Source organism: Anomaloglossus baeobatrachus, chromosome 2 (assembly GCF_048569485.1).
Source record: "Anomaloglossus baeobatrachus isolate aAnoBae1 chromosome 2, aAnoBae1.hap1, whole genome shotgun sequence".
Taxonomy (NCBI): domain Eukaryota; kingdom Metazoa; phylum Chordata; class Amphibia; order Anura; family Aromobatidae; genus Anomaloglossus; species Anomaloglossus baeobatrachus.
Window position 1 is genome coordinate 1,715,027 of NC_134354.1, and position 11,866 is coordinate 1,726,892.

At 53.9% G+C, this 11,866-nt stretch overlaps 1 protein-coding gene across 1 annotated transcript in view; it reads left to right on the forward strand.

The window, feature by feature from the left end:
* LOC142290805 (ribosomal RNA processing protein 1 homolog A-like) overlaps nt 1-9,145 on the forward strand; it is a 45,378-nt gene extending 36,233 nt beyond the window's left edge. The window contains exon 16 of the mRNA XM_075334814.1: nt 8,783-9,145. Within this exon, the coding sequence (XP_075190929.1) occupies nt 8,783-8,937 (155 nt within the window). The 3' untranslated portion in view covers nt 8,938-9,145. The remainder of the gene's footprint in view (nt 1-8,782) is intronic.
* The last annotated feature ends 2,721 nt before the right edge of the window (nt 9,146-11,866 follow it).

An 11,866-nucleotide genomic window follows, 5' to 3' on the forward strand; every position in this document is an offset into this window, starting at 1 on the left:
GTCCCAACCTTCATGGCACGGTCTCGCGATCAAAGAGCTCTAGCAGCAGACGCCCTAGTGCAAGATTGGTCGCAGTTCCGGCTCCCTTATGTGTTTCCACCTCTGGCACTCTTGCCCAGAGTGCTACGCAAGATCAGATCCGACTGCAGCCGCGTCATACTCGTCGCTCCAGACTGGCCGAGGAGGGCGTGGTATCCGGATCTGTGGCATCTCACGGTCGGCCAACCGTGGGCGCTGCCAGACCGACCAGACTTACTGTCCCAAGGGCCGTTTTTCCATCGGAATTCTGCGGCCCTCAACCTGACTGCGTGGCCATTGAGTCCTGGATCCTAGAGTCTTCAGGCTTATCCCAAGGGGTCGTTGCCACCATGAGACAGGCTAGGAAGCCCACGTCTGCTAAGATCTACCACAGAACGTGGAGGATATTCTTATCCTGGTGCTCTGCTCAGGGAGTGTCTCCCTGGCCATTTGCATTACCTATCCTTCTTTCTTTCCTCCAATCTGGGTTAGAAAAAGGTTTGTCGCTCGGCTCCCTTAAAGGGCAAGTCTCGGCGCTATCTGTCTTTTTTCACAAGCGTCTAGCTCGACTTTCCAAGGTGCGCACGTTCCTGCAGGGGGTTTGTCATATCGTACCCCCGTACAAGCGACCGTTAGATCCATGGGATCTGAACAGGGTACTAGTTGCCCTCCAGAAGCCGCCCTTCGAGCCTCTGAGGGAGGTTTCACTTTCTAGACTGTCACAGAAAGTGGCTTTTCTGGTAGCGATCACATCTCTTCGGAGAGTGTCTGAGCTAGCAGCGTTGTCTTCCAAGGCTCCCTTCCTGGTCTTCCACCAGGACAAGGTAGTGCTGCGCCCCATTCAGGAGTTTCTCCCGAAGGTGGTATCCTCTTTTCATCTTAATCAGGATATCTCTTTGCCTTCCTTTTATCCGCATGCAGTTCATCGGTATGAAAAGGATTTACATTTGTTGGATCTGGTGAGAGCACTCAGAATCTACATTTCCCGCACGGCGCCCCTGCGCCGTTCGGATGCACTCTTTGTCCTTGTCGCTGGTAAGCGCAAGGGGTCGCAGGCTTCTAAGGCCACCCTGGCTCGATGGATCAAAGAACCAATTCTTGAAGCCTACCGTTCTGCGGGGCTTCAGGTTCCGTCAGGGCTAAAGGCCCATTCTACCAGAGCCGTGGGTGCGTCCTGGGCATTGCGACACCAGGCTACGGCTCAACAGGTGTGCCAGGCAGCTACCTGGTCGAGTCTGCACACTTTCACCAAACATTATCAGGTGCATACCTATGCTTCGGCGGACGCCAGCCTAGGTAGAAAAGTCCTGCAGGCGGCAGTTGCCTCCCCGTAGGGGAGGGCTGTCTTGCAGCTCTAACATGAGGTATTTCTTTACCCACCCAGGGACAGCTTTTGGACGTCCCAATCGTCTGGGTCTCCCAATAGAGCGCCGAAGAAGAAGGGAATTTTGTTACTTACCGTAAATTCCTTTTCTTCTAGCTCTTATTGGGAGACCCAGCACCCGCCCTGTTGTCCTTCGGGATTTTTGGTTTGTTTGCGGGTACACATGTTGTTCATGTTGAACGGTTTTCAGTTCTCCGATGTTTCTCGGAGTGAATTTGTTTAAACCAGTTATTGGCTTTCCTCCTTCTTGCTTTTGCACTAAAACTGGTGAGCCAGTGATCCCACTGGGGGTGTATAGCCAGAAGGGGAGGGGCCTTACACTTTTTAGTGTAATTGCTTTGTGTGGCCTCCGGAGGCAGTGCTATACACCCAATCGTCTGGGTCTCCCAATAAGAGCTAGAAGAAAAGGAATTTACGGTAAGTAACAAAATTCCCTTCATATATATATATATATATATATATATATATATATATATATATATATATATATATATATATATATATATATATATATATATATATAAAATGTGTGTGTGTATGGAAAATAGAAATACAACTAAATATTAGATATTATACAGAGACCCCAGGAATAGTCACAGATGAAGGAAAAATAAACCAATATAGTGTGAATACATAGAAAGTGCTGCTGCAATAACTATAATGGAAAACTGTCCATGACTATGTAGAAGCGTGTGCACATGCGCTGCCGTATAGGAAGCAGGAGTGTAATAATGTCCACATTAATGTGGATTTAATAAAGTGACTATATAACAAGGTGTGTCACAATAAATAAACCAAATAAATAATAATTGTAGTATTGCATATAAAAATACAAATATATGGTGCAGGTACATATAACCACGCCAATCCATGCACTGATATAATAATAATAATGACTAATCATGAGATGTGAATTACACTCCTGAGGAAGGAAAAGCTCCGAAACGTGCGTATGGTGTGAGGGGGCCTCAGGAGTCGGTGACAGTGTCTGATGGCCGCGCTCTGCTGTCGCTGTGTGTATAATGAAGGCTTCAGCCTGACTGATAGTGACCAGTGTCTGATGGCCGCGCTCTGCTGTCGCTGTGTGTATAATGAAGGCTTCAGCCTGACTGATAGTGACCAGTGTCTGATGGCCGCGCTCTGCTGTCCCAGTGTGTATAATGAAGGCTTCAGCCTGACTGATAGTGACCAGTGTCTGATGGCCGCGCTCTGCTGTCCCTGTGTGTATAATGAAGGCTTCAGCCTGACTGATAGTGACCAGTGTCTGATGGCCGCGCTCTGCTGTCCTGTGTGCATAATGAAGGCTTCAGCCTGACTGATAGTGACCAGTGTCTGGCCGCGCTCTGCTGTCCCAGTGTGTATAATGAAGGCTTCAGCCTGACTGATAGTGACCAGTGTCTGGCCGCGCTCTGCTGTCCCAGTGTGTATAATGAAGGCTTCAGCCTGACTGATAGTGACCAGTGTCTGATGGCCGCGCTCTGCTGTCCCAGTGTGTATAATGAAGGCTTCAGCCTGACTGATAGTGACCAGTGTCTGATGGCCGCGCTCTGCTGTCCTGTGTGCATAATGAAGGCTTCAGCCTGACTGATAGTGACCAGTGTCTGATGGCCGCGCTCTGCTGTCCCAGTGTGTATAATGAAGGCTTCAGCCTGACTGATAGTGACCAGTGTCTGATGGCCGCGCTCTGCTGTCCCTGTGTGTATAATGAAGGCTTCAGCCTGACTGATAGTGACCAGTGTCTGATGGCCGCGCTCTGCTGTCCCAGTGTGCATAATGAAGGCTTCAGCCTGACTGATAGTGACCAGTGTCTGATGGCCGCGCTCTGCTGTCCCTGTGTGTATAATGAAGGCTTCAGCCTGACTGATAGTGACCAGTGTCTGATGGCCGCGCTCTGCTGTGCCTGTGTGCATAATGAAGGCTTCAGCCTGACTGATAGTGACCAGTGTCTGATGGCCGCGCTCTGCTGTCCCAGTGTGTATAATGAAGGCTTCAGCCTGACTGATAGTGACCAGTGTCTGATGGCCGCGCTCTGCTGTCCCTGTGTGTATAATGAAGGCTTCAGCCTGATTGATAGTGACCAGTGTCTGATGGCCACGCTCTGCTGTGCCTGTGTGCATAATGAAGGCTTCAGCCTGACTGATAGTGACCAGTGTCTGATGGCCGCGCTCTGCTGTCCTGTGTGCATAATGAAGGCTTCAGCCTGACTGATAGTGACCAGTGTCTGATGGCCGCGCTCTGCTGTCCTGTGTGCATAATGAAGGCTTCAGCCTGACTGATAGTGACCAGTGTGTGATGGCCGCGCTCTGCTGTCCCAGTGTGTATAATGAAGGCTTCAGCCTGACTGATAGTGACCAGTGTCTGATGGCCGCGCTCTGCTGTCCCTGTGTGTATAATGAAGGCTTCAGCCTGACTGATAGTGACCAGTGTCTGATGGCCGCGCTCTGCTGTCCCAGTGTGTATAATGAAGGCTTCAGCCTGACTGATAGTGACCAGTGTCTGATGGCCGCGCTCTGCTGTCCCTGTGTGTATAATGAAGGCTTCAGCCTGACTGATAGTGACCAGTGTCTGATGGCCGCGCTCTGCTGTCCCAGTGTGTGTATAATGAAGGCTTCAGCCTGACTGATAGTGACCAGTGTCTGATGGCCGCGCTCTGCTGTCCCAGTGTGTGTATAATGAAGGCTTCAGCCTGACTGATGGTGACCAGTGTCTGATGGCTGCGCTCTGCTGTCCCTGTGTGCATAATGAAGGCTTCAGCCTGACTGATAGTGACCAGTGTCTGATGGCCGCGCTCTGCTGTCCCTGTGTGTATAATGAAGGCTTCAGCCTGACTGATAGTGACCAGTGTCTGATGGCCGCGCTCTGCTGTCCTAGTGTGTATAATGAAGGCTTCAGCCTGACTGATAGTGACCAGTGTCTGATGGCCGCGCTCTGCTGTTCCTGTGTGTATAATGAAGGCTTCAGCCTGACTGATAGTGACCAGTGTCTGATGGCCGCGCTCTGCTGTTCCTGTGTGTATAATGAAGGCTTCAGCCTGACTGATAGTGACCAGTGTCTGATGGCCGCGCTCTGCTGTTCCTGTGTGTATAATGAAGGCTTCAGCCTGACTGATAGTGACCAGTGTCTGATGGCCGCGCTCTGCTGTCCCAGTGTGTATAATGAAGGCTTCAGCCTGACTGATAGTGACCAGTGTCTGATGGCCGCGCTCTGCTGTCCCAGTGTGTATAATGAAGGCTTCAGCCTGACTGATAGTGACCAGTGTCTGATGGCCGCGCTCTGCTGTCCCTGTGTGCATAATGAAGGCTTCAGCCTGACTGATGGTGACCAGTGTCTGATGGCCGCGCTCTGCTGTCCCAGTGTGTATAATGAAGGCTTCAGCCTGACTGATAGTGACCAGTGTCTGATGGCCGCGCTCTGCTGTCCCTGTGTGTATAATGAAGGCTGCAGCCTGACTGATAGTGACCATTGTAGGAGGGATTTGCATTGTGCATCTCATTATCAGGTTCATGTTGGTGGACACTGGAAGCCATCACATAGAATTAGCGGATTTCCAGGTCGCCGTCCCCCAGGGGGGATTTACTGACAGGGTAAAGCGGCCATTGTCACTGCTGCAGTCAGTCACACACTTGTTTCCATCATGGCTGCACACAGGCACGTGTCACTATTATATCAGTGCATGGATCGGCGTGGTTATTTGCACCTTATACTTGTATTTTTATATGAAATACTACAATTAATTATGATTTATTTGGTTTATTTATTGTGACACACATTGTTTATAGTCACTTTATTAAATCCACATTAATGTGGATATTATTAGACCCCTGCTTCCTATACGGCAGCGCATGTGCACACACTTCTACATAGTGATGGATATTTCTCCATTATAGTTAATGCAGCAGCACTTTCTATGTATACACATTATATTGCTTATTTTCCTTCCTCTGTCACTATTCCCGGGGTCTCTGTATAATTATTTATATCTTACAAAATTATTTACAATATTGTTATTTTTATTTGTATTTTCCATATTATATTTATTTTTACAATTTTTTTTATTATTATGAACACAATTTATATAGTGTTTTCTAGGTGGTATTGTATGTATAATGGTATATCCGCGCTGGATTCTTTATTTTCTGTCTGGTCCATGCTGGTCGCAGTCTGGAGATCCCTCCACAGTGATCTGCTCACTCCTGATCCGCAGACGCCGCACTCGGGGTTTGTGGATTTGGTGATCGCTCTTGAATTCCTGCTGTAATTAATAATATAATAAAGACATTTTCTATTGAATATTGTTTGACCCTGACGGTTTTGTGATTGGTGCAGACCCCTCCTGCATCCAGAGGGGCAATCACAGCGTACTTAATGCTGAATTTGTTACAATGTGTCAGTAAGAGACTCTATGATTTCACTTCATTGTTTTCACTGAAACATTGTAATGTTCTGTGACTGCTGAGCATCCGCTCACAAGACCCCCGCACCACACGCTCCAGCAACCCCCCAGCCAGAACCCAAGACTGCGGCATCATGTCCTGCTGGATGGAGGCTGAGCCACAGGGGACCACCGTTCACAACTACCGCTTCTAGCGTGCTCTCCTCCCTCCTGTACTACCGCTGCCAGCGTGCTCTCCTCCCTCCTGTACTACCGCTGCCAGCGTGCTCTCCTTCCTCCTGTACTACCGCTGCCGGCGTGCTCTCCTCCCTCCTGTACTACCGCTGCCGGCGTGCTCTCCTCCCTCCTGTACTACCGCTGCCGGCGTGCTCTCCTCCCTCCTGTACTACCGCTGCCGGCGTGCTCTCCTCCCTCCTGTACTACCGCTGCCGGCGTGCTCTCCTCCCTCCTGTACTACCGCTGCCGGCGTGCTCTCCTCCCTCCTGTACTACCGCTGCCGGCGTGCTCTCCTCCCTCCTGTACTACCGCTGCCGGCGTGCTCTCCTCCCTCCTGTACTACCGCTGCCGGCGTGCTCTCCTCCCTCCTGTACTACCGCTGCCGGCGTGCTCTCCTCCCTCCTGTACTACCGCTGCCGGCGTGCTCTCCTCCCTCCTGTACTACCGCTGCCGGCGTGCTCTCCTCCCTCCTGTACTACCGCTGCTGGCGTGCTCTCCTCCCTCCTGTACTACCGCTACCGGCGTGCTCTCCTTCCTCCTGTATTACCGCTGCCGGCGTGCTCTCCTCCCTCCTGTACTACCGCTACCGGCGTGCTCTCCTCCCTCCTGGGTTACCGCTGCCGGCGTGCTCTCCTCCCTCCTGTACTACCGCTGCCGGCGTGCTCTCCTCCCTCCTGTACTATTGCTGCCGGCGTGCTCTCCTCCCTCCTGTACTACCGCTGCCGGCGTGCTCTCCTCCCTCCTGTACTATTGCTGCCGGCGTGCTCTCCTCCCTCCTGTATTACCGCTGCCAGCGTGCTCTCCTCCCTCCTGTACTACCGCTGCCAGCGTGCTCTCCTCCCTCCTGTACTACCCTGCCGGCGTGCTCTCCTCCCTCCTGTACTATTGCTGCCGGCGTGCTCTCCTTCCTCCTGTACTACCGCTACCGGCGTGCTCTCCTTCCTCCTGGATTACCGCTGCCGGCGTGCTCTCCTTCCTCCTGTATTACCGCTGCCGGCGTTCTCTCCTCCCTCCTGTACTACCGCTACCGGCGTGCTCTCCTTCCTCCTGGGTTACCGCTGCCGGCGTGCTCTCCTCCCTCCTGTACTACCGCTGCCGGCGTGCTCTCCTCCCTCCTGGGTTACCGCTGCCGGCGTGCTCTCCTCCCTCCTGGGTTACCGCTGCCGGCGTGCTCTCCTCCCTCCTGTACTACCGCTGCCGGCGTGCTCTCCTCCCTCCTGTACTACCGCTGCCGGCGTGCTCTCCTCCCTCCTGTACTATTGCTGCCGGCGTGCTCTCCTCCCTCCTGTACTACCGCTGCCGGCGTGCTCTCCTCCCTCCTGTACTATTGCTGCCGGCGTGCTCTCCTCCCTCCTGTATTACCGCTGCCAGCGTGCTCTCCTCCCTCCTGTACTACCGCTGCCAGCGTGCTCTCCTCCCTCCTGTACTACCGCTGCCGGCGTGCTCTCCTCCCTCCTGTACTATTGCTGCCGGCGTGCTCTCCTTCCTCCTGTACTACCGCTACCGGCGTGCTCTCCTTCCTCCTGGATTACCGCTGCCGGCGTGCTCTCCTCCCTCCTGTCCTACTGCTGCCGGCGTGCTCTCCTCCCTCCTGTATTACCGCTGCCGGCGTGCTCTCCTTCCTCCTGTACTACTGCTGCCGGCGTGCTCTCCTCCCTCCTGTATTACCGCTGCCGGCGTGCTCTCCTCCCTCCTGGGTTACCGCTGCCGGCGTGCTCTCCTCCCTCCTGGGTTACCGCTGCCGGCGTGCTCTCCTCCCTCCTGTACTACCGCTGCCGGCGTGCTCTCCTCCCTCCTGTACTACCGCTGCCGGCGTGCTCTCCTCCCTCCTGTACTATTGCTGCCGGCGTGCTCTCCTCCCTCCTGTACTACCGCTGCCGGCGTGCTCTCCTCCCTCCTGTACTATTGCTGCCGGCGTGCTCTCCTCCCTCCTGTACTACCGCTGCCGGCGTGCTCTCCTCCCTCCTGTACTATTGCTGCCGGCGTGCTCTCCTTCCTCCTGTACTACCGCTACCGGCGTGCTCTCCTTCCTCCTGGATTACCGCTGCCGGCGTGCTCTCCTCCCTCCTGTCCTACTGCTGCCGGCGTGCTCTCCTCCCTCCTGTATTACCGCTGCCGGCGTGCTCTCCTTCCTCCTGTACTACTGCTGCCGGCGTGCTCTCCTCCCTCCTGTATTACCGCTGCCGGCGTGCTCTCCTCCCTCCTGGGTTACCGCTGCCGGCGTGCTCTCCTCCCTCCTGGGTTACCGCTGCCGGCGTGCTCTCCTCCCTCCTGTACTACCGCTGCCGGCGTGCTCTCCTCCCTCCTGTACTACCGCTGCCGGCGTGCTCTCCTCCCTCCTGTACTATTGCTGCCGGCGTGCTCTCCTCCCTCCTGTACTACCGCTGCCGGCGTGCTCTCCTCCCTCCTGTACTATTGCTGCCGGCGTGCTCTCCTCCCTCCTGTATTACCGCTGCCAGCGTGCTCTCCTCCCTCCTGTACTACTGCTGCCGGCGTGCTCTCCTTCCTCCTGGAGTACCGCTGCCGACATGTTCTGCCTTCCCTCTCATGTGCTCTCCCCTCCTTTCCATACTACCGCTCCCGGCGTCCTCTGCCCTCCCTCCTGTTCTGCCACTCCCTGCATGCTCTCCTCTCCATTTCTTACTCTCTTGTCACCGCTCCCAGCGTCCTCTCCTGTGCTCTCCTCTCCATTTCTTCCTCTTACTTCCGCTTCCTGCGCGCTCTCCTCTTTCCTTTTCTATCATTAACCAGTCGGCATTTTTTTCCCGCAGAGTTTAAGCGGACGGATCGCAGCCTGCTCGTTAGTCCGGCTGGTTCTTCGCGTGTTCCCTTTAATCCGAGTCAGCGGCCCCAGCACGGCGTTCTGAAAACTCCGACTCCACCCAAAAGTGCGGCGAGAAGAGCGACTGCGTCGGACTTCTTCTGAGCGGTGGACGTCTCCTGAGCGGTGGACGTCTCCTGAGCGGTGGACGTCTCCTGAGCGGTGGACGTCTCCTGAGCGGTGGACGTCTCCTGAGCGGTGGACGTCTCCTGAGCGGTGGACGTCTCCTGAGCGGTGGACGTCTCCTGAGCGGAGCCCCATGGACTCGTTCTTATACTGGTTTCTTGTGTCACCTGCAATAAATATTTTTACTGATGGATGACTGTTGGTCGCTCCATCGCTCCCCTCTTCCCCGTTGGCTGCAGCCATCATGTTACATAATCAGTTAATATGAAGATTCAGAAATCCTCCCGCCATTTGTGGCTGCGCCTTCTCCCTGCTTCTGCCGTGTAGACTGTGCATTTCTTTGTTGCTCCATTGGGAGACCCAGACAATTGGGGTGTATAGCTTCTGCCTCCGGAGGCCACACAAAGTATTACACTTTAAAAGTGTAACCCCTCCCCTCTGCCTATACACCCTCCCGTGCATCACGGGCTCCTCAGTTTTATGCTTTGTGTGGAAGGAGGCACACATCCACTCATGCATTCTCAGATTAGTTATATCGGTTGGAAGAAAAGAGGACCCCCACGGGGTCCCCGGCATGTTCCCTTCTCACCCCACCAAAGTCGGCGGTGCTGTTAAGGTTGAGGTACCCATTGCGGGTACAAAGGCCGGAGCCTCATGCCGTTTTTCCTTCACCATCCCTTAGTGGCTCTGGGAGAAGTGGGATCCTGACCGGTCGTCCATTCACTGGGACCGGGCTCCCTCCGCAGCCCCTGTGGGAATCTGCTGGACAGGAGTCTATTCTTCCTCAGGGATCGGGCCCTGCATTTATAAGGTACTCTGTGTCCCCATGGGGACTGTGCATGGAGCGCCTTATTCCCGGACGCTGCAGCAGCTGCTGATTTCTGAAGACCGGCGGACTTCCGCGCCGACCGAGCCTGCTTGTCGGCCGCGGTCTTAAATTTAGTCCCCGGCTTCATCGCGGCCTAGTAGCAAAAATCCCGCCCCCGGTCCTGCCTGTCAGGGGTAAGGGCGGGACGGCCGGCCTGACGTCGGCTGTGAGGGCCGGAGCATCCTGTATGTTTCCTCCCCCCTCACTGATCACTGTGGGGACCCCAGATTCCCGCACTTTTCTAGCACCGCCCACGGCTCCACTCCTCCCCTGAGAGCTCCGGCAGCCATGTTTTTGGCATTCTGCCGGTGCAGGATTATCAGAGAAGAGCTCTGCAGCTCGGATTCTGCGTCCTGTCCCGGAATTTCTCCCTAAGGTGGTATCCCCTTTTCATCTCAATCAGGATATCTCCTTACCTTCATTTTGCCCTAATCCAATTCACAAATGTGAAAAGGATTTGCACTCATTAGATCTAGTGAGGGCACTCCGGTTCTACGTGTCTCGCACGGCACCCCTGCGCCGTTCAGATGCGCTCTTTGTCCTTGTCGCTGGCCAGCGTAAGGGTTCGCAGGCTTCCAAGTCAACCTTGGCTCGGTGGATCAAGGAACCGATTTTTGAAGCCTACCGTTCTTCTGGGCTTCCGATTCCTTCAGGGCTGAAAGCCCATTCTACCAGAGCCGTAGGGGCGTCTTGGGCATTGAGGCACCGGGCTACGGCTCAGCAGGTGTGTCAGGCGGCTACCTGGTCGAGTCTGCACACTTTCACGAAACACTATCAGGTGCATACCTATGCTTCGGCAGACGCCAGTCTAGGTAGGCGAGTCCTTCAGGCGGCGGTTGCCCACCTGTAAGAGGGGGCCGTTTTTCGGCTCTTTTTATTGAGGTATTCTTTTACCCACCCAGGGACTGCTTTTGGACGCCCCAATTGTCTGGATCTCCCAATGGAGCGACAAAGAAGAAGGGAATTTTGTTTACTTACCGTAAATTCCTTTTCTTCTAGCTCCTATTGGGAGACCCAGCACCCGCCCCTGTGCCCTTCGGGCTGGTTGTTCTTTTGTGTACACATGTTGTTCATGTTGAATTGTTCTTTTGGTTCATGGTTTTCAGTTCTCCGAACATCCTTCGGATTGAATTTACCTTACACCAATTTATAAGTTTTCTCCTTCCTGCTTTTGCACCAAAACTGATGGGCCCGTGATGCACGGGAGGGTGTATAGCAGAGGGGAGGGGTTACACTTTTAAAGTGTAATACTTTGTGTGGCCTCCGGAGGCAGAAGCTATACACCCCAATTGTCTGGGTCTCCCAATAGGAGCTAGAAGAAAAGGAATTTACGGTAAGTAAACAAAATTCCCTTCTTTCTTATAGAATATGTTTCAGGGGGACCCCAGTAATGGGATGGGGACGTGCGGTGAGTAATGTAAGACGTGTACCAGTCCCCGCTGTGACCCCGGCTCTACAACTCTGGGGATCAGGCTTCCGCACTCAACACTTATATGCATTTCCAGGTACCGATAATTATAACACAGGCCACATGAAGGGGTGAAACAACACCCAGGAAATCGATCACTGCTAGTCCCTCGGGGGCCATCTATCTATCGGCCATGTTTCCCGTGGGGGGTGGGCCATCTATCTATCGGCCGTGTCTGTGGGGGTGGGCCCGTCTATCTATCGGTCGTGTCCATGGCTGAAGCATGCAATACATAAGAGTTGCTTTCTTCGGCGCTCCATTGGGAGACCCAGACGATTGTATAGCACTGCCTCCGGAGGCCACACAAAGCATTACACTAAAAAGTGTAAGGCCCCTCCCCTTCTGGCTATACACCCCCCGTGGGATCACGGGCTGCTCAGTTTTCAAGCTTTGTGCGAAGGAGGTCAGACATCCACGCATAGCTCCACTGTTTAGTCAGCAGTAGCTGCTGACTATATCGGATGGAAGAAAAGAGGGCCCATACTAGGGCCCCCAGCATGCTCCCTTCTCACCCCATTCCTATTGGCGGTGTTTGTTAAGGTTGAGGTACCCATTGCGGGTACGGAGGCTGG